The sequence below is a fragment of the Manduca sexta genome, chromosome 27, assembly GCF_014839805.1.
Source record: "Manduca sexta isolate Smith_Timp_Sample1 chromosome 27, JHU_Msex_v1.0, whole genome shotgun sequence".
NCBI lineage: Eukaryota > Metazoa > Arthropoda > Insecta > Lepidoptera > Sphingidae > Manduca > Manduca sexta.
The window spans coordinates 14402479-14426027 of record NC_051141.1 but is presented as its reverse complement, the minus strand read 5'-3'; the positions used below and the strand labels follow the sequence as shown (position 1 = coordinate 14426027).

The window sequence follows — 23549 nt, the reverse complement described above, 5'->3', positions numbered from 1 at the left end:
TCTTATTTTAATTAGTTTATAGAAAATCAATTGAAAGTACATACCTACTACACGAAAACTTAGGAATGTAGATTGTGCATATGTGTAGGCTAGGCACGTTGGCAACGTTGCGTCTTCACGCACAACCACGACCATGACGTGTAAATTTGTTTTAAACCAAATCAAATTGATTATTAATATCGTTTGAAAACAAAGATAAAAGAAATATTTACCAACACAGAGTTTTTACTTATCAATAGAATTTTTATAACTTAAGTAGGTAATAGCTACGCTTGGTCGGATGGACCAACTAGAATTAGAGCCGCTAAGTAAGTATATCACACATTTAAAAAATCTTTACTCAGTTTACAAGTATCCTAGTACATCCCTACTTCGGTAAAATCAAGAAAATGTACCAGGTAGGTACCACCGCAATGTCTATTTCTGCCGCCAAGCAGCAGTGTGTAGTCACTGATGTGTTCCATTTTGCAGGACATTGTAGCCAGTGTAACTACTGGACATAATGAGACTTAACATCTCATGTCTCAGGATGGCGAGCGCAGTGGAATACCAAACAATACTTTGTAATTCAAGGTGTTGGAAGGTGTTTGTATTATTTATGGGCGGTTGAATCGCTTACCATTAGGCGAACGGCAAGCTCGTCTTGTCATTCAAAGCAATAAAAAATATATTATAAAAACAATCATCAACACCAATGGTTTTAAACTAAGAAAATGGATTATTTCGGATTAATACCGTTTTTTTTGGTTTTAATCCGATCGGTATACTTGGTTTTAAACCAGTCTCACATCTATACTCATAATACAACAAAGACTATACCTACAACGATAATAATAATAATATTGTGATGTAATCGTGGGTGAGAAATATGTCCTTAACCGTGAACGAAAAAGGTATTTTAGTATTGATCTAGTCTAATTACGGCATCTGAGCCCTGACTCACTATGCCACACAATATTTTAACAGTTTATAACAACCATGTGTGACGTAAAAAAACTCATCGCGTATATGACTATAATTGAAAATGGGATACAGAATACCATTTCACGGTCATTTCACTGGAATAACGTAACACGGCCGCGTTACGAGCTTACCCTGTCATAAAGAATAAAGTCCCAGGGGCCTTATTCTCTATCCCGCACGTTATTTTGACAGTGTGTATCAAGCACGTAACACAACGCGTCATGTTTAGGACTATAGAAATTTGACTTACAGAATACCATTCCACGCACATTTCTCGGAGATAAATGACACGGCCGTGTTACGCGTTTACACAATCATACAGAATAAGGGCCCTAATCGATCATACGGAGCTGAAAAGTAATAGTAATATTATTTGACTTGATGCATACTTCTCGTAAATCAGACAATATTTTTGTGTTTTGAATACCATCAAAAGACTATAAATCACAGAACTTTATAAAATCTTATTAATTACATAATACATCAAAACACGCACTGTAGAATTTGTAGTAGAACGCCGAATGAAATGGATTTTCATCTACATATAGAAGTACTTATATAAATATATTTCTCAACTGCTTATGTAGTTATAACTACCAAAAAAATTGTTTCTAAATATATTTCTGCATGAGCAAAGCTTCCTCATGATTTGATTTTCAACGAAATAGTCATAATATCAGGCATATCTAAGTGCTTATAAGTCTACAAACATTATAAGTTATACATAAATCAGAATACGACTTCCACAATTTTGCATTTTTATTTTTATAAAGTATACAAGGTTAGTGTGCAATTAACTTTACAATTATTGATGAAGTAAATAGAAGTGTCCCACACCAACTATCTGTATGGCGCTCGTTCGAATATTTATATTCGCCAGAACCTATCTCATAAATATCTTTAGTGTTTGATTTTTTATGTATAATATCTGAATAAGTTTTGAGTAAATTTATTAATAAATCTTTTATTTTACTCAGTTCACATTAAATTCGTTATAAATTATAAAAAATACATAAATGGAATATTCTTTAATATTGCCAAGACACCATGTGATTCTCGTTCTACAATAGTTAACAAAAACATAAGTATTGTGTATTCGAATACAACATGCACAGATCTAAGTAAGATCATTGGTTTGTGTCAACATTCTAGTTAAGACAAAACGTATATAGACTTAACTTTTCTGTTATATCATTTGAGACTCTATTGTAATACATTAATAAACACTAAAATGGATGTACAATACGTCATATATTTAGTTATGACAAATCACATTCGGTTTCTTAGCTGCTTTATAATCAATAATTGTTCTTAATCTACTATATTTTTTGTAACAACACACTGAACAAAAATTATACTACTTTTCAAATTTTATTTAATAATTATCTTTTCCTTTTACAAATAGAAATTGTTTGTCATGATAGTCCCATAAAAGATAATACATATTTATCCCATTTAAATGTCACTTTTGAGAATGGTAGAATTGTAGGGATAAGTTGGCAAATAATATAATGTATCGATTTGTTTTTACTACCAAACTTCAAACTTACATGATCAGTATAATTATACATAATATAAAAAAAAAGTTCCAAAGAAAGGACATACACATGAGTGTATACTATCTATTACAATAATAATAGGAATACAACGCAAAGTTGTCTGAAGTGTACAAATAAATTTAAATTCAATACAGCATTTAAATATCCAAATAACTTTAGTTACAATAGGTTTTGTTACTGCTAACAATGATTTTTATTTTAATAAATATGCATTTATTTAAAGGGAATCATATATTTTCTGACCGACATCAAACGAAAATGGTTTCCAATTGAATCCGTATGTTTTTAACCGACTGCGGCAAAGCAAGAAAATGTTTATGATTATGGCATTATAATGTACTAAAATGGATAAATGAGAACATTGTTTCCGTGCAATCCTAACAGCAAAAGTAGCATCATAAGCAGCTTAACAATTATTGTGCGCTTATTTATTTAAATGTTACCTTATTTCTTTTGTTTGTATTTTTTTAAAGGTAACCATAATCTAACACTAGAATAATTGTATTAATAAGCAAAAAAAGCTTAGTAGAATTCAAGATAATTAAATGGACTACTTGCCAATAGGCAAACTCTATATAAATGACCATCACTCTTGGTACATAGAGGGTGCATACGAATAATAGTTACAAATCTACAAGTTTACATTTCTTCAAGGCAATTATTAATTTATTGCAATTTATTACTGCCAAACCCCATCAAAATACATAAACAATTCTTTATATAAAAATGTACTTTTATAATATTTTTTGTTGGGTATAAATCATGTTTTGCACATTGCCATAGTTAAGAAATTTGTGTTAAAAATAATCAATTTAAGTTGTAGATTGTTGCTCCAACGTAATCAGACGAAGATTTAAATCTAAGTAAAAGACAAATTACATTTATACAACTGTCACTGAAATAATCCTGCTTGTGGACTGTTTTATGAAAACGTGAACAAGGAAGTTTCAGAATAATGCTTAATTTTTTGTGCATTGTTACATTTATTCTTATCATGTGTTATATGGAAATTTATTCACAAAGCTGCCCTTAGATGAGATAATATTAAAAAAGAAATATAAAGTTTGATAGAAATAATGATATGACATTTCACTTATCAACATTACTAAAATTTTAGGGCTTATTATAATATTTACTAACATACACATGTGTTATTAAATATTTTTCGAATTTCTTCTAATTTTTAAGAACTGCCAATTTAGCCGAAGGGGGCATATTGGTAGAATATTTAATGAATCTATTTTATATAAAATATTTATAAATTCGTTAAGTTCCATTGATGGCATGTCATCTATCGTTTTTATAGGATATTAGATATTCCTTTTGGGTTTTGTGTTTGATTACATTTATTATTATATTAACGACATGATATAGAAAGTTACACTCACACATTGTAGTTAAATAATTAATTCACAAATAAAAAGAGATTTTCCATAATACTCTAAATATTCAATTATATTAACGGTTCGAAATTCCCAACACGGCGGTTTAATAATTCGATAAGATCTATTTACAATATAAGGCTCATGAAGGCGCTTTTATTCAATGTATTATAGCACTATGCAGTAAACGATCTAATAAAGATCAGTACCATACCATTTTCGTATGCCATTTTCGCGCGGTATGGCAAAACACATCGATAAATATATTAATTACGTCATAGACGCAATTTTTAAGTCATTGTACTTCCAAAAATAAAAATATTTACTACTTTCAGCCACTTCACAAAAAGATTATTATTATTTTCACTGCATGATTTTTTCGTCTAATTTATAGTACTGACATAATATGCAGTATTTAGATAAGTTTTGTTCAAACCGTCCAAGTGTTATAAGATATTCTTATTAACTCGGAACGAAATAATGCGAGACGAGTGTTTAGCTATGAAATCGAATATCTATTACTTAATTTAAAAGGGCATTTAAGAATTTGGTATAGGTATATATATATATATATATCTACATAGTTGTTCTAAACGTTGATATGTTATATATACGAAATAATTCAATATATACACTCCATGTGAATGCTTTACTAGAAACCTTCATTAAATGAAATTAACAGTTTGTTTAAGAGTTTTGGCTTATTTAACGCATGAGATAAATGCAAATGTCACGTCAACAAATCTAACCTGAATTATCTTACTTAACGTACATATATAATATATTGCATATTGTAAATATAAACATTTCTACTGTAACATTAACTTATTATGTTTAGATATTTCACAAATATCGAGAAATATAATTCGAGAATACAAGAATTTCAGTACAAATTACTTTACTATAAATATATAAGTATTTTGAGATGAGAGGCGCATATTGTACAGTATACTTATATGTCAGCAATCTGCTTTTTATTATAATATATAGTTGCTAATCGAGCTGTTTCTATTAAAAATAATGTATTATTTTGTGCTGATATTTCTTGTAAATTCGATTAGAATTTACGAAACAATTAAAACAAAAACATTATTTTTGTAGTACCTATATATTGTGTGTATGTATAATTATTTAAAAAAAATATTGGAAAAACCTTGTAAAAGTATTATAAAGTGAATTTATTGATAATGTTAATATTATTATGGTCTCTATGTATTCATATCCACAAGTCAATTTAATCATTTATTGCACCCCACTTGTGTAATAAACAATCTAGAACAATAGTTCCAAATAGAAGCCTGACTGGCGATATCCTGACATAAGATGTTTTGACAACATAACTCTGAACACCGTAGTAACAAATCAATCAACCGTTGAGTATGATCTTAACTAGACGTTTAAGTTGAAATATTTGATGAACAAGTTTTCATTTAAGCGCCTGTCATCAGCTGAGTTGGTGCTGTTTGATAAACGCAACTCAGATGTCATAATCCGTCACATGCTGAGACTTAGACATCTATTGAGATGTTCTTGATATATATTCATTAAATCACAACGATCATAATGACGATGACGATCAGCTGATACCGCACTTGGGAGCGAAATCTAGATATCTAATAATACGGCCCTAAGTTGTTACGGATACTATTAAAATTTAATTTTCAAAAGAAAACTGTACCCAGTCAAAGTAGCAGAACACACTCGTTGTTTAAATTAGAACAATATATGTAAAACTAATATATTTTTTTCAATAATATTTGTTTTGTTCTTTGTTTTGTCGACCCGTCTAATGGATCGCTAGAACATATAATAGGAATATATTATAGCCTGATTAACTTTTTGGTAATCGTATAACACGCATATATTTGTCACAAATTGTTGCAGGTATTAAATAGTATTTTAAGCAAAACTACTCCAATATAGATTATTCTAGTAAAATGGAGAAAAACAAAACAATATATTTCCGATTGTATGACTTAGTTTTATGCAATGCAATGCTCACCTTTATACTTTTACTTTTGTATAACATTTTACTATTTCTCCATTCATTTCAAATGAAGTAATTTGGTCGCATACAAACTATTCACATTCTTATGCCACGTCGCCGTTTCATTATATAAGAAACAGTTGATAGCTACATGGAGATATAATAGATTTTCTACACATTATTTTGTGTGCAGAACTAGGATAAATTGTAACTCTTTTTTAGATAGATCAGAGTTAAAAATATAATATATTATGTTCGTGATTGTGTAACGGTAGAGCGAGACAAATTCATTTATACACTAACACTTCTAATAGAAGAACAAAGCTGTTGTATAACACTCTGTATAGGAACGATAGGCCGACGGCGACATGCGCAAATTATCCATTTTGAAAATATCAGTTTTACTCACGTATCCTTACGTAAACCTCGGGCAATTAACCACCTACTGAATTTACCTTGCTTAGTGGTTGTATATTATCGACAAATGTACAAGTAGGGATGACAGCTCCAGTTCTTCAGAGAATCCGTTAAACAGAGGCACGCTGCGGTAGCCGGTGCGCAAGCATTTTAGCGGGAAAGTAGCCTGCCCTATAAAGTTCGGCTCGCCAAACATATCTTCGTCTTGTACCAGAAAACGGATCAGGGCCAAATCGGGATTCGCCACTTCAAACTCGCATATGTCATTCCACAACGGACTGAGGCCGTTGTCGGCTGAAATCGAGAAAGGTTTTATTTATATAGTCATTAATATAACGCAATACATTCTATGGTGTATTTCGAAGCATCTTTTGTTAATCGCTAGTAGTCCTTGGCTGGCTATATTTTTAAAATATATGTCCAGTAAGTCGTATGATTCCGATGAGATTCAGCATCTATTATACTAAGTTAAAAGAGAACTGCAGAATAGTATTTATATGAAGTGGAGTATTATGTCATATTGCGTTTGTTTGTATTGATATGTCGGAACAAATAACAGAGTACATACCAACAGTCTTGGTGACTAGCTTGGTACCGCTGTCGTACTCGGCACCGATGATCTCCACCTCGACGAAGGGGCTGGCGGTGCCGCGGCCAGACTTGGACAGGTGCCGCGCGCCGATCACGCGCAACATCACCGTCGCCAGCCTCACTTTACTTTCTACACTCTTCTTGTCGTACGGGTTGTAAGATTCATCGAACATGTACTCCGGCTTCAAAATGAAACCACAGTTACCGTTCTCCTTAAATTTCCCCATGTTTATTTGCATCGGTTTGTCTGGCGTCTGGTAATTGAGCGCAACCATCTGCGACCCAGAGTTCCAGAACGGAACCGGGTTGTAGTTCGACGAGTCGATCCTCTGACCTTTAGGGTAGATGCGGCTCAACTGAATTGTGTGGTACTTGAGGAAGAAAGCATTCTCTTGGAGACACATGAGTTTCTCCGCTTTAGTTTCTGGGAACGATGACATCTCGTTGAATATGAATCCTTTAGTGCGTAGCCGTTCCTGGTTGAACGCTACTGATCGGCAGTAGACTATAAGGTCGGACATTTCTTTGGCAATTCGCCAGGTGCGTTCCATTTTGCGGTGTTGCAAGGACCTGGCGCTGGCACTGTGGGCGGCTTCCTTGATGGCGGAGAGCCACTCGAGCGCGATCTCCCTGGTGGGTGCTGCCATGTCGAAAGGCGCTACCATGGAGGGGCTTTGAATGCGGACGAGCCATCTTGCCGATCCGCTCTCTTCACCCACGACCAATTCTACGACCGCTCCTAAGACGTCGACTACTCCCTTTTGGAGCGAACCAAGGGCTGCAGATTCGGTTTCCTGTAACAAATGTAGTGTAGGAATTTGACGCGGAGATAATTAATTCAGAAATGTTTATTCTAAAATTATTCTTTCTACGATGCTCGGAATAGTTTATAAATGTATATAGTGTCTATTAAACGAAATAAATCTAATAATATGTTTGTTACTTAAACGCGCTAAGCTTAAGTATATACATATATACTAGCTTTAACTCCGTAGTTCTTGAGTGATACGTGTACAAACATACAGACAGAAAAACAAAATTCTAAAATGCCACACATTAGTTTTTCTTCAATATCCTATATCTGTATAGATACGGGCCTGTTACAATTTTACTATATGTATCGATGTGTCTATGTTATTGGTTTCTCGAAAACGGCTAGTCCGAACTGGATGTAATTTTCTATTTAGATGCCTTATGCCCTAAAATGAAAATGTGTGATTAAAAAAATTATACACTAACACACAACATCACGCGTTTATCCCCGAAGAGGTATGCAGAGGCGCAACCAAGGCACCCATTTTTCGCCAAGTGCGTTCCGTCCCATGATTGTGATAGGGGGCGAGCCTATCGCCATATCGGGCACAAATTCCTGACTGCGGGCTGATACTGAGCAAAAAAATCCAAATATCACTTTGCCCGACACGGGATTCGAACCCAGGACCTCAGAGCGCTGTCGTACCACGCATGCAGTACAACTACGCCACAAAGGCAGTCAAAATAAAATATGTAATTCTCTAATCCTACTTTTTAGCTTCTTAATAGAATCTACTAAAGATCATTCATCCAACTGAAACTTAAACGTCATAATGGTCCTCCGCCGTGAGGTTTTTTAAAGAAATGGATCAAATGAAAGTGGTATCTGCTTTAAAATAATACATACCATGAAAGAATCACCGGAGTAATTCTCGGTAGCCTAGGTACTTATACTGTACACCATTTCAGAGATTTACATGACAAAAGATCGTATCGCTTTACTTCTAGGCTATAATTATCTTACGATATAATTAATCTTGTAATATAAATTGCTAAACTTAAGTAGCAAAAATATAATAAGCGCGGCAAAACAGCTGTTATTAACACTCAACATCTAATATGCACATATATTCACACAAAGATACAGTTCCAATAATACCCTCGCTAACAAAACGATGCGTACGACAGCAAAACAAGAATTTATAAACACAATAATTTTCGTAATTCGCATCAGACTTAGGCATAGGCATAAATTAATATTACCATTGTATTCTCTAAGCCTAGCGAGCACTGAACACTACACAAAGGCTTTTCGTTCACCGAAAAAGCCGATTACATAAATCGTTGTTTTGCCTGCGGAAGTGTAGTCAGCCGTCATTATATGTTTAATCCATTTGTCTTTATTAGTCACAGTCGCTAAGCGTAACAAATACCATACATTACCTTAATAGCTTTAAGCAATACCAATGGCTGTATACTCCTCAACTATTACCTAAATGTAGCTGCTGACTGTACGAAGTCTTAATATGCCCTATTCTTTTAGGCAACAGTATTGCGGCCAGAAACCTCCAAATTAGACAACGCGGACTGTGTATTTTAATTAATGTGGTCACTAAATAAGTGGTAAAATGTAATATCTTAATATTCTGACGCTATTCAGCGACAATATGCGTAAAATCATAAAATCAAATGTCCAGAGGTTTACGACCGTCGCGTTGCATACCTTTTTCGCCATGCCGCTGAAAATATAAAAAAGCGAATACTAACAGTGATATCAGGCATATGTGGCACCTCAATCTCCTGCACGTAGTTTGCTGGGAACCAGTGGTGCTTCTTGCCGCCGTAGTCGCCGCGCCACCACCCGTCGTCCGGCTTGTCCACGTTGGTAATGATAGCGTGCTTGCAAAACGATAACTCGTCGTCTTGCCGCGCGCGGTAGTCGTACAAAGCCTTCACCGTCACCTGACGAGTCACAAATTACGTCACATCGAATAAACATTTTTCTGTGATATTTGCAAGGATATAAAGCCGTTGCTATTTGGAACGATTCAGCTTCCTTTTTCTATTAAAAAAATACTATTGTTTCTACAATTATTGCGTATTTTATATCGTATTGTGTCTTACAAGAATAAAAACACCTCATGCAATTTCAATCTATACTATTATATAAAGCTGAAGAGTTTGTTTCTTTGTTTGAACGCGCTAATCTCAGGAACTACCGGATCAAACTGAAAAATTCTTTTTGCGTTGGATAGCCCTTTGTTCGTGGAGTACTATAGGCTATATATCATCACGCTATACCCAATAGGAGCGGAGCAGTAATGGCTAATCTCAGGAACTACCGGTTCAAACTGAAAAAATATTTTTGTGTTGGATAGTTCTTTGTTCGTGGAGTACTATGGGGTATATATCATCACGCTATGACCAATAGGAGCGGAGCAGTAATGGCTAATCTCAGGAACTACCGGTCCAAACTGAAAAATTCTTTTTGCATTGGATAGCCCTTTGTTCGTGGAGTACTATAGGCTATATATCATTACGCTATACCTAATAGGAGCGGAGCAGTAATGGCTAATCTCAGGAACTACCGGTTTGAACTAAAAAAATATTTTTGTGTCGGATAGCCCTTTGATCCCGGAGTGCTATAGGCTATATATCATCACGCTATGACCAATAGGAGCGGAGCAGTAATGAAACATGTTGCAAAAACGGGGAAAATTATTAGTTTTGAGAGCTTCCGTTGCGTGCGCTGCGTAAACGGTTAAAGTTATGCAACAATGATGTATGACGGGATTGTTCCTCTTAAAAAGTTCTAAAAATATATATTACTAGCTTTTGCCCGCGGCTCCGCCCGCGTTATAAAGTTTTTCAGGCTAAAGTTTACCGTTATAAAAGTAGTAGTTTCCCGGGAGCCTATGTTCTTCCCAGGGTCCCAGACTGTCTCCATGCCAAATTTCCTCTTAATACGTTGGGTAGTTTTTGAGTTTAACACGTTCAGGCAGACAGATGCAGCCGGGAACTTTGTTTTATAATATATTTTTTAGAACTTTTTAAGAGGAACAATCCCGTCATACATCATTGTTGCATAACTTTAACCGTTTACGCAGCGCACGCAACGGAAGCTCTCATCTATACTATTATATAAAGCTGAAGAGTTTGTTTGTTTGTTTGTTTGTTTGAACGCGCTAATCTCAGGAACTACCAGTCCAAATTGAAAAATTCTTTTTGCGTTGGATAGCCCTTTGTTCGTGGAGTGCTATAGGCTATATATCATCACGCTATACCCAATAGGAGCGGGGCAGTAATGGCTAATCTCAGGAACTACCGGTCCAAACTGAAAAATTATTTTTGTGTTGGATAGCCCTTTGTTCGTGGAGTGCTATAGGCTATATATCATCACGCTATACCCAATAGGAGCGGGGCAGTAATGGCTAATCTCAGGAACTACCGGTCCAAACTGAAAAATTCTTTTTGTGTTGGATAGCCCTTTGTTCGTGGAGTGCTATAGGCTATATATCATCACGCTATGACCAATAGGAGCGGAACAGTAATGACTAATCTCAGGAACTACCGGTTCGAACTGAAAAATTCTTTTGTGTTGGATAGCTCTTTATTAGTGTAGTGCTATAGGCTATATATCATCACGCTATGACCAATAGGAGCGGAGCAGTAATGACTAATCTCAGGAACTACCGGTTCGAACTGAAAAATTCTTTTTGTGTTGGATAGCTCTTTATTAGTGTAGTGCTATAGGCTATATATCATCACGCTATGACTAATAGGAGCGGAGCAGTAATGGCTAATCTCAGGAACTACCGGTTCAAACTGAAAAAATATTTTTGTGTTGGATAGTTCTTTGTTCGTGGAGTACTATGGGGTATATATCATCACGCTATGACCAATAGGAGCGGAGCAGTAATGGCTAATCTCAGGAACTATCACATCGAACTGAAAAAATATTTTTGTGTTGGATAGCACTTTGTTCCTGGAGTGCTATAGGCTATATATCATCACGCTATGACTAATAGGAGCGGAGCAGTAATGGCTAATCTCAGGAACTACCGTGTTTGAACTGAAAAAATCTTTTTTGTGTTGGATAGCCCTTTGTTCCTGGAGTGCTATAGGCTATATATCATCACGCTATGACCAATCGGAGCGGAGCAGTAATGAAACATGTTGCAAAAACGGGGAAAAATTATTAGTTTTGAGAGCTTCCGTTGCGTGCGCTGCGTAAACGATTAAAGTTATGCAACAATGATGTATGACGGGATTATTCCTCTTAAAAAAGTACTAAAAAATATATTATAAAACAAAAGTCCCCCGCTGCATCTGTCTGCCTGAACGTGTTAAACTCAAAAACTACCCAACGTATTAAGATGAAATTTGGTATGGAGACAGTTTGAGAGGCTCCCGGGAAACTACTACTTTTATAACGGAAAACTTTAGCCTGAAAAACTTTATAACGCGGGCGGAGCCGCGGGCAAAAGCTAGTAACTAATAAATTGTCCCCGTTTTTGCAACATGTTTCATTACTGCTCCGCTCCTATTGGTCATAGCGTGACGATATATAACCTATAGCACTCCAGGAACAAAGGGCTATCCAACACAAAAATATTTTTTCAGTTCGAACCGGTAGTTCCTGAGATTAGCGATTACTGCTCCGCTCCTATTGGGCATAGCGTGATGATATATATAGCCTATAGCATTCCAGGAACAAAGGGCTACCCAACACAAAAAGAATTATTCAGGACCCTTATTCTGTATGATAGTGTAAACTCGTAACGCGGCCGTGTCATGTTATCTTTGAGAAATGTGCGTGAAATGGTATTCTGTAAGCCAAATTTCTATAGTCCTAAACATGATGTGTTGTGTTACGTGCTTGTTACGCACTGTTAAAATAACGTGCGGGATAGAGAATAAGGGCCCAGTTCAAACTCCTAGTTTCTGAGATTAGCCATTACTGCTCTGCTCCTATTGGTCATAGCGTGATGATATATAGCCTATAGCACTTCACGAACAAAGGGCTATCCAATGCAAAAAGATTTTTTTTAGTTCGAACCGGTAGTTCCTGAGATTAGCCATTACTGCTCTGCTCCTATTGGGTATAGCGTGATGATATATAGCCTATAGCACTCCACGAACAAAAGGCTATCCAACGCAAAAAGATTTTTTTTAGTTTGGACCGGTAGTTCCTGAGATTAGCCATTACTGCTCCGCTCCTATTGGGTATAGCGTGATGATATATAGCCTATACCACTCCACGAACAAAGAGCTATCCAACGCAAAAAGAATTTTTCAGTTTGGACCGGTATTTCCTGAGATGAGCCATTACTGCTCCGCTCCTATTGGGTATAGCGTGATGATATATAGCCTATAGCACTCCACGAACAAAGGGCTATCCAACGCAAAAAGAATTTTTCAGTTTGGACCGGTATTTCCTAAGATGAGCCATTACTGCTCCGCTCCTATTGGGTATAGCGTGATGATATATAGCCTATAGCACTCCACGAACAAAGGGCTATCCAACGCAAAAGAATTTTTCGATTTGGACCGGTAGTTCCTGAGATTAGCGCGTTCAAACAAACAAACAAACAAACAAACAAACAAACAAACAAACTCTTCAGCTTTATATAATAGTATAGATAAAAGAAAGTCCCTCGCTGCATCTGTCTGCCTGAACGTGTTAAACTCAAAAACTACCCAACGTATTAAGATGAAATTTGGTATGGAAACTACTACTTTTATAACGGAAAACTTTAGCCTGAAAAACTTTATAACGCGGGCAGAGCCGCGGGCAAAAGCTAGTATGGAATAATTATAACCAGCGTTACCTAATGTGACATATTTAATGGCTATTCAAAAAGCATCTAAAAGCAAAAAGTTATTACAGTTGTAGGCCGTACACGCATTGAAAAAATATTTCAAATACCATAGATTAATCGTAACACGTGTGCGGTAACTCTGAAACATTTTTATGATTTGTAGCGTTGAAAGGAACTAATTTAAATAGATCAACTTTCAACTATAACGATACGACCAGCGATTTTCCGTTCATCTTTAGCATTTTTCAAATATAAAATTATTTTTATGAAAACTTAACGTCACTACAGAACTATGATAATCAACTATGAAATCCTACTTAAATTGAAGCTACAATAAATGAAACCTTTTGACTTCATTCAAGTGTCGCACCCATTTTCCCACTTCTCATCTATATCCTTCTGAAACTTTGTAAGAAAATATTATTAGGATATTATTCATAAAAAATACAATTTAGTTTTTTATGTGTACAAATTCATACCTAATGGACTTGGCTTTAAAAGCGTAAAACGTAAATGAACTCATAAAACATATTAAAACAGTAAGCTGTATGGCCGTGACGTCACCGCTGTGCCTATGTAGACGTGTAAGCGAGATAACACTAACTTCACGCTTGCTTTTATCGAATTGAAATATCAATCGCTAAATCATTTTGTAGCTAAATTTGATCTTTTTACAGTCTTGTGAAACATTGCTGCAAGCTATGTAAATAATATACAAAATAAAACATGTAAAATTTCCCTTATTATATCGTACACAATGGTAAAAGAAAAAGAAGGTATAGACTAATAATACCCATTACGCAGATACACTAAGGTATTGTTTTAAATTTAGAAATAGCGAAGTTAACGTAAAGATATAAAATAATGCAATACTAGGAAATGTATTTACAGAATGTATGTATTTGAGCAAACGTAACTTTTCTTAACATATTTGATAATCCTTACCTTGGATTTGAATGAAGTTGGATCCATGTAGCCTGGAGTGCCGTAAACTGAAGTATCATCAGGTTCCTAAAAAAAAACCTTTTGTAACGCACTATGCTTACATATGTCATTGTGTGGAATATTTGTATAGTCAAGCATTGACAGTGGACACTACTGTAAAGCTACAATTTGACATAATTAAAAAAAAACTATACACTCGCTCAGATAATTTAAAAGGATCTCAGCTTTGTTTAGTATTGATATAACTAAAACAACACATTCTTGACTACGTGTAATTACTAAAGCGGAAGTATTGAAAGTCTTGGGATTGTTTATAACAAGATTTAGATTTTTGAATATCGTAATATTTCTTCCTCTGCCTCGTATCTTAAAAAGTGTTGTTGATTTTTTTCATCCATGGATATTACAAGAAACGAAAACTCTTGCGTCATCGTCAATTCTTAATCAATAACTTGCATAAAACAGATACATACTACAAGCATGAAAAAAAAAATTGGGTCATGAGGTTAAAAAAACGTAACGATATATTTAACTTCTACATACCAATCCGACACAAATTAATTAACACTGCACTAGACACATATATCTTCCTTCATCATGTAATTGTCTGATTGAAGGAGTACATACACTTATCCAAATCAAAATAACCCATTCAATACTATCTACATGGTAACAACTGTGTTTGGAAGAAAATAAATACAAAAGGAAATTATTAGGGACAGGTGACGCTCGACCAATATATTAGACCGCAGCACACCAATATTACATTCAGTTGATTTCTGACCTGTCCGTACATAGACCCGCAGCACATATTGGAAATAGGCTTGTAACAAATTAATATATAAAAATTAACATGTGATAAAGCCCATGCACTCAATCCTTTTATGAAATACAATTACTGTTGGCAGGTCTTTCATATTGAGAATCCGCCTGGGTAGGGACCACCGCAATGTCTATTTCTGCCGCCAAACAGCAGTGTGTAATCAATGTTGTGTTCCGGTTTAAACTAACTACAGGATATAATAAGACTTAACGTCTCATGTCTCAGGATGGCGAGCGCAGTGGAATACCAAATAATACTTTGTAATTGAATGTGTTTCTACTACAATTATATGTTATAATGACGAGTGAACTGATATTAGTTTTTAAGTATAAACGAATTCTAAATAATATTTTATCGAAATTAACTATTGTCTGTTGGCTTACACGTTAAAAATATAATTTTAATTTAAAACATTCCTAAAAAAATATTCATTATTTGCCACAATGCCCATAACGAGGATATAGGCGTCGTATGAATTGAACTTTTGCCCGAGGCTACTCGTATGGTACTCCGATTCCTTCATTACATTAACGCATGCCTTGATGGGTGGAACAAGTATCTGACCTAGATCTGACTACAAGAAATGAGTATAGCGATTCACGCGCAATACCTATTTTCTAATATACAGTCAACTAACTTAACTTACCGTTATTATTCTGCTTACAATATCGTCACTGATTGGAAACCAGAGTTTGACTTTCTTGTACAGCGGATGTTTTTCATAATAAGACACCAGCTCAACCAGGCTCTCGAACTTGACCGTTCCGATGGTATACAACCTACCTTCTTGCTTGATTCTGCAGTGTTTTATTTCTCTTTCCGTCCTATAAAAAAATAATATTATTATGGACTCCTAAGATATAGTATTATATTTAAAGGTTGAACGACTAGTGCTTATCGGCAAATCGACAATAATTGCCAAATTATAAGCATACCTGAAGCTAATAGCAAAGGAGCCTTGTTCTTTTTCACTGGGTCTGACGAGGAACGCTCCATCGGTGTTGGTCTTACGCAGCAGTTCTTCGGCCTGCGTGCGCGTGCAGTGCGGGTGGAACCACTCCTTGCCCTCGTGCTTGTTCGGTTGCGGCACAGGCTCCTTTAGGGTTATCAAAAATTCCTGCAACGGAGCATGGGAACTGTGAATATTGCAGAAAAAGAGCTGATATTGTTGAGTATTTTTAAATAGCAATTAATGAAAAGCTGGAAAAAGAAATATAAGCTGAATAGCCCTTGTCTGCAACTTCACTCGCGTGAAAGATAAAAATGGCGCTATATATTTTCCCGGGATAGAAAAGAGCCTATGTCCTTCCAGGGTCTCTTACTATCTTTATACCAAATTTCATCGAAAACTGTTAGTAGTTTTTTAGCTCATCGCGTTCAGACGGGCAGACAGATGCGGCGACGGTCTTTGTGTTATACTATATTTTTATAACTTTTTAGAAGAAATAATTCCGTCATACATGTTCGCTGCATAGCTTTAACCGTTTACGCCACGCACCTAACAGAAACTCTCGACAGGAAAAATAATTCCCATTTAGAATTTTTCATTGATGCTCCGCTCCTAATGGGCATATATTGATGTTATATAACCTTCTTCAATAAATAGACTATCCAACACTGGAAGAACAATTAAATTCGAACAAGTAGTTATAAGATTAACGCGTTGTAACAGACCAACTCTTCAGCTTTATATAATAGTATAGAAGTATAGAAGTAGACAATATAAAAGATGACCGTAGTGTCTCTTCGTTATGAGCCGTAAATTCCCACTTTTGAGTTAAAATATTATGGGTCGTAATTGTTACTTTAAAATAGACACTATAATATACAGACAAAATATCTCGGTGCCAATCTATGCATTATAATATTTCGCAAAAAACAGACGACTAAAGTGATTCAATAAGTATCCCTTTTTTGAATACCAAAACTAAAAATTTTGCTAACAATGTGATAAAATATGTATTTTCTGGAAAAACACGTCAAGTATCGCAAAGACAAAGGACAACTCTATATGCAGGACCACATTTACTTGCAGACGACTGATATAAATTTTCATGATTGAAAAACACGACGCGATAGGATGTCTGGGACACAAAAACAGGTACAAAAAGTAATACGTTTAAAAAAACTTATTCAACTTACTTGACTCCTCAAGGGATGCTGTCGGTAATGGGTGATTAGGCTGTACAGACTATCGAAGCAAATAGAGTCAATCAGGTAATACTTCGTCACTCCCCTGTCTTGTTTCAGCTTAATACGACAATGATTCACTTTACCCTGTCGCCAGAAAGATAAGCAATAGTCTCCCACAAATGTAACACTCTCCCTCACAAGGAAGGTGCCGTCGCCAAGATGAGCGTGCGCTCGGAGTAAATCTTCGGCCTCCTGCCTGTTGCCTGCTAGCTTACCGTGAAACCAACGTTCACCGAAATGTAACTCATCCTGTGGAACATTGACAACGTCGTGCTCGGGTTCGCCATCACTATCTACATCAGTTTCACCCTGTCTATTGTAACTCTCCGTGTAGTACAATTTGTTCTCAGTAAGCACAAAGGCGTGTGCATTCCATTCCTTATCCACTGGATCTTCCAGCAGAAGTATTCCATTCTTGATAGAATTTCGCAAATCTAAATCTTTCCCTTCCTCTTGGCGAACTGCAAAAGAGTTCTCCTCAGCACCTTCGGGAAGTTTCTTGTGTTTCAAAAGGATTTTCCGCCGTAAATCATGCGGTGATGGCAGACTAGTTTCGTTCTTTTCTACTGGTTGTACGAGGAGAAGGTCACCGAAGACGTCTTGGAAAGCGCTTGCCATGCGACGTTGTTGTGGTAACGAACAGTTGTCTTCTATTGAGAGAATCAATGGGTAATCAGACGTAACGAAAGCGTGTTCTTTAACTGTTCGCAACACATCCATGAAACGTATCTTGGTTGTGAGGGTGTGGCCGTGGTATATAAAGGGTGTACCATCAGGACCATCCCAACAATCCAGTTCAATGCAACGACAGCCCGAGCGCAGACATCTGACATAGGCCTCCAACGACGATTCACTCGAGAACTGATCACCTGTCAGGTACCTAAAAAAAAACAATTTAGAAACTTTTTCAACACATAAAATAGTTAGCTGCGTATTTAAATAACTTACGTATTGTGGGAAGACGAGATCCAGTAATGCGACAAAGGTCTGGTCATGTCCTGCGTGACATTGTCGTGTTTGCTATCCCAGATAGAATTTTGTTTAGAAAACAGCATTTCAATGAACTGCAATATAATCAAACACTATGTTTATTCAAAGCATTGCTTAAAGATCTCTATGGTAATTTTCCTCATTAAAGCTATTCAGACTCTAATCATGTGTGCATCTCATGGTTTTGGTGTCAAGTAAAACACTATGCATTCTATGCAGATAACTATTGATTGACAAATATATTTAATTATGGTGAAGCATTAAGTTTTGCTGTAAAGGACTTGTACCATATTTTAAAAATATTTTTATCGGGTAATAGTTTTAAGATTTTTTCTGTCATTTTAATAGTTTGACGATCCACTTACCTCATACAGCAATAAGTGTGGTTCATATATATCCCTCTGGGGATCCCTTAGGTAATCCCTAATGAACTGTGACACCTGTGATTCATCATCACCAAGTCTGTCATGCTGCTCAACCAGCAGGAAAGTTTGGAATTCACGCAGAGTTATTGTTGTGCCATTAACACAATATAAGGAATGTTTGTCAAATATTTCTTGCACATTCTGCAATATAAAGTTAAACATGAAAATTGATCATATTGTGTGATAGATATCGAATTTTAATATGCAAAGGAGATAGGCGATTTAGAATTCAAATTTAAATATGGACATATTATGACCATAAGTCATAAGTCCAGCTATTGCTCTGATATCACAAAATAATCATGCAATACATAAAAGTACTGTAGAAATGAAATGAAGAGTAGGTTGTTGTATAAAACAGATTCACTTGGTTTTAGTAAAAAAATAATTAAGAATTAAAATTAATTCAACAATTATTCTAACCAAAACAATAATGTATACGGGATTAAGCTTTAAATAACAGGAGTTTCTATGTATTTCCCAATAACACTCATACATATAAATTGGGATATGGTGGAGAAAATCTATACAAATACTAGCAGTCCTAACAGACATTTTTCTGTCCTAAAAGGGAGATAAAGTCCTAGAACCTGAGTACAGTGCAACTGGTTGCAATAGATAATCTGTCCAATGGATTAAGAGTTCAGTGACATGCAAATGTATGAAGTGTTCAGTAGCATACAGAAGAATTTAATATACATATTTTTATTTATCCATAAAAAACCCAGCTGCCTCCTTAATTCATACTGTTCACATACATAATTTGTCAAAAGGGTGAAAATAGTCATTAGGTTTTCTAATGTTCTGCTCAACTTCCTTAATTTTTCTTGCATAAAAACCATATTATACTGACAATAATTATAATTAACACAAGGAAAAAGAATTAGTGAAATTATTCTTGTGAACTACTACAAACTTTTTCATGTGGGCAAAGCTGCAGGCAAAAGCTAGTTAGTTATATGAGTACAGATAAAAATAGTATTTAATGTTATTTCACATTTGTCAAACAGTAACTAATCTAACTAAAATGAGTATGTCTACACTTAGCATGAACAATACTTTTGTAAACAAGAATGTTGTGTTATTGACTATATTTTTGTTATAATTTCAATTATAATATTCCTAAAATATTTTTTAATATTACTTACATTTTCATCGAAAATCAACTTCTGGTAAAGAAGTGCAAAGTCATCAAAACCAATTTCACCCTTTTTGCCAGTGTCCACCTCTTGAAATATGTCCCTTAGTTTACTAGTTGATATTTTGCAGTTAATCTTGGGCAAAAATGCTTTGACCTCTTTCAGTGTGATTCTAAAATCAATAGTGTCAGTTTTATTCTTGTGTGTTATTTTTAAAAGAATATTATAAAGTTTTATTTTAATTTTAATACCAATGGAATAGAATACATATCTTTGACAAAATTACTCTTTAATACAAGATACAGCAACAGGGCATAATGCAAAAAAAAAATATCATTCTTATGTTATTATTTATTATTCAATATGTAGGTCTAGTCCGGTGTCAAGTGAAGGTTAGAGAATATTTTAATATTTACCACTCAAAACATTATTTATAAAAAGGCACTTACTTCTCATGGATATTTTCTATGGCATAGAACTCTTTTCTCAGCCATCTCTCAATTTGAAGTGGATAGGAGGCATTTGTAGCTTCTTCTATGAGAAAACGAACACCTTTTACCCAAGCTTCACATTCTTTATCTGTTTGAGCTATAACAAAATTAATTTCATGCATAAACATGACTCAGCCTCACTGAAATGCATTTAAAGAACTAAGAACAATTCAGTATTGAGAAATTGTACACAATTAGACATGTAACTTATGAGTCAGTTAGAGTAGTACAAATTTAGATAATGTTTACAAAGTTTACCTGCAAACGACACAGCGCGCAGTTTGAACTCTGAACCATAGTAAATGGTGAAACACTTGGAGTTTTCTAGCCTCTTGGTTTCTTCAGGCCATCTTTCAAAGTCTTTGGACGCCTTTCCAAGTCTAACTTCTTTTACATCTCGAATGTCCAGGGCTCCTTCGTATGCTTGCCTTTGAACGGCATTTAATCGTGACCACAGCACTTGGTGAGTCTCACGTCGCACCGAAAGGAGGCGGCGCTCGGGTCTTTTCCGGGGATATAGCTTGAGCACTGTGGACCCACGCTCTATATAAGATATTAGCTGATCGGCCTCTTGTATTAGCCTTCCGCTAGCTCCATTGTAGCAGACGGATTTCATTGCACTTCCGTTGTAGCGGCCGGATGTAACTAAAATGCGACAAAGGTACACGCCGCATGGAATAGAAACCCCAGTGCAGATATGCCTACGTATAAATAAAATTCAGTCAGTGAATAAAATACATTCCTACCCGTATACAGACATTACACACACTCTGCGCTATTTTGTTTGTTTGACATTTCCAAACCAAATGAGATGAGGAAGATACGTTCCGTACCACCACGCTGGGACGTCTGTAGCAACACCCACGCAAATGTTCAGCTGTGTTTTGCGCAGTTTATTATATTAATTTTATTATTTATTTCTACTTATATTTAGATAAAATCACTGTAGTGATGATACAATATCTTTATAAAATAATAATTACTATTTACAAAAATCATTCATGACAAGGAATTCGTATAGTATAACGAGAATGTCATGAACATATTTTGGCGCCACAATTTGAAATACTGGTAATTGATATTCGGCAAAGGTTTGGCGAAGCTAGATACCGTTACAGTTTCCTTTACCTAGATTCAAAATATACCTCATATTAAACATTTTTTTTATTTATAATATTATGTTAACGTATCTAGTGGTTATAACTTGGGTTATAATATTCTTTCGCTATAATATGCACGACATCGCCTTTACTATTTGCAACTGTGGTGGTTATGTCACATAATGAAATACAAATGTTTTACTTACTAATTTCTTAGAAGTAAAATAGATAAAGAGGAGACGACAAACGATTTTAAAACACAAAATTTGTTGGGGAACGACATAATATATTATACTTAATCAATAAGTCTGTCGTTAGAATATGTCATTCTCGTCATGTATCGTGCAAGTAAATAAATGGTTGAATTGATTGACAAATAACGTTAGCGTTAACGATCCTAACAAGCAACTACGTACGGCCCTTGACCTCATAAAAAGTGATATCTGTGATATCACTTGGTATTTTCTTGTAGATAACAGGACCTAGGTACGTACCTACTAGATTTTAGGTTTCTTAGTATCCGGACTCGGAAAGACATATTTACATATTACATAATTATTTGATGAAGTGATATATACGGTAAAGAGCCCTGCGGCCTCTTTTCTCGACTGTATCAACACTGCCGCGCCATGAGCCTGGCATAATAATATTATTATAGCTCTCAGAATAGGTAAAATAATACTTACGTCCTTTTAGGTTTTTCAGTTATAAATAAACCTTATATGGATGCGCAAACATTATTCTTGATATACTTATTGATAAAAAAGCTAAATGAATTACCCTCTTTGCACGATCAAGTTAATTGTAATAAATTTCCACTAAGTATATCATTTCAATCACAGATTAACCATCAAGATATAGTTTAATGTTTTTGATTTGCGCCTATTTGCCTTCGAAGTCCAAACTAATTTTGCGGACCAATGGAAACTAACGCAGCAATCAATACGTTTAAAAATGGATGTTGCAGTTGTCAGTTACAAAATAATAAGAGATTACAGACCTGCGCTCTGATGACCGAAGGTTCTTAACCTGATATAAGTACTTACTGTATTAAATATATTATTATTATGTTATATATTTAATAAATCATATTTTTATAGTAAATAATTCGTAGCCTACGAAATCTTAGATGTAGGTAATATCATATTTAATGGCCATGCAAATTTCCATGGCCAATAAATCCAGTATTTTTTTTATCGAATCCGGCAGTTTTATCTACTAATGTGGTGTTGCTCATCGCTTAACACAATATTGGATCACTAGAAATAAAAAATACAAATTTATAAATTACTGCATAGTGCATCATGCTGCTAGTGAAGCGCAGAACACATTTTGAATCGGCCGCAAAACGAATTCTAACGCCATGTTTTGGTGTTTATTGAATCATGCTACACCAGTAGTCAATTCCGTAAAAGGCGCACAGTTAGATATTGCCTATTCCGACTTTAAAAAGGCTTTCGATAGCGTAAACAATAACATTCTTTCCTCAAAACATGCAATGATTTTTTTTACCGCAGACCGGCTGCAGTTCCTCGCAAGTTATCTCAGAAACCCCATGCAATATAGCTCATACCGTTGTCTATGTGTTAATCAGGGAATCAAACAATGTCCATTACAATTTATCAAAATGATAATTAATGGTCTGTCGAATGTGATAAACTCTGGTTGCTTACTCCTTGCTGACGACAGTAATCTTTTCTGCGCATCACCGATAAGAGCGGCTGCAGAGGGACATTTTTTTGTTCACTGGTATTTTGTTAATGGAGCCAGAATAATAAGCTATTTTTTTATCTAACAAAATGTAATGTTATGTGTTGTTCACGGGCGATCTTTTTACCGTTGTACTATCAATATCATTTTCAGATGGGGGATACGCCCATACCTTAGGTTCCATTTGTTAAAGAAGTAGGAGTATTGGTCACCAAATATTTAATCTTTAGGTAGCACATTTTACAGGTACGTTTTTAAA

At 35.2% G+C, this 23549-nt stretch overlaps 1 protein-coding gene across 2 annotated transcripts; it reads right to left on the bottom strand.

Annotated features, from left to right (window-relative positions):
- Positions 1–1546: 1546 nt before the first annotated feature.
- Positions 1547–21338, bottom strand: LOC115455765 (1-phosphatidylinositol 4,5-bisphosphate phosphodiesterase gamma-1). 2 transcript variants are annotated; one of them, XM_030184450.2, is made up of 12 exons: positions 20739–21338; positions 20439–20577; positions 19999–20161; positions 18791–18991; positions 18384–18499; positions 17385–18315; positions 16178–16359; positions 15889–16066; positions 14420–14485; positions 9444–9614; positions 6877–7693; positions 1547–6602 (listed from the first exon to the last, which is right to left on the bottom strand). In XM_030184450.2, exons 1-12 carry the CDS (start codon positions 21094–21096, stop codon positions 6352–6354), a joined length of 3573 nt encoding a protein of 1190 aa, XP_030040310.1. In that variant the 5' UTR covers positions 21097–21338; the 3' UTR covers positions 1547–6351. The 2 variants fall into 2 exon arrangements, with proteins under 2 accessions (XP_030040310.1, XP_030040309.1); XM_030184449.2 differs by having other exon boundaries at positions 9420–9614; positions 20739–21337.
- Between the last annotated feature and the right edge of the window lie 2211 nt (positions 21339–23549).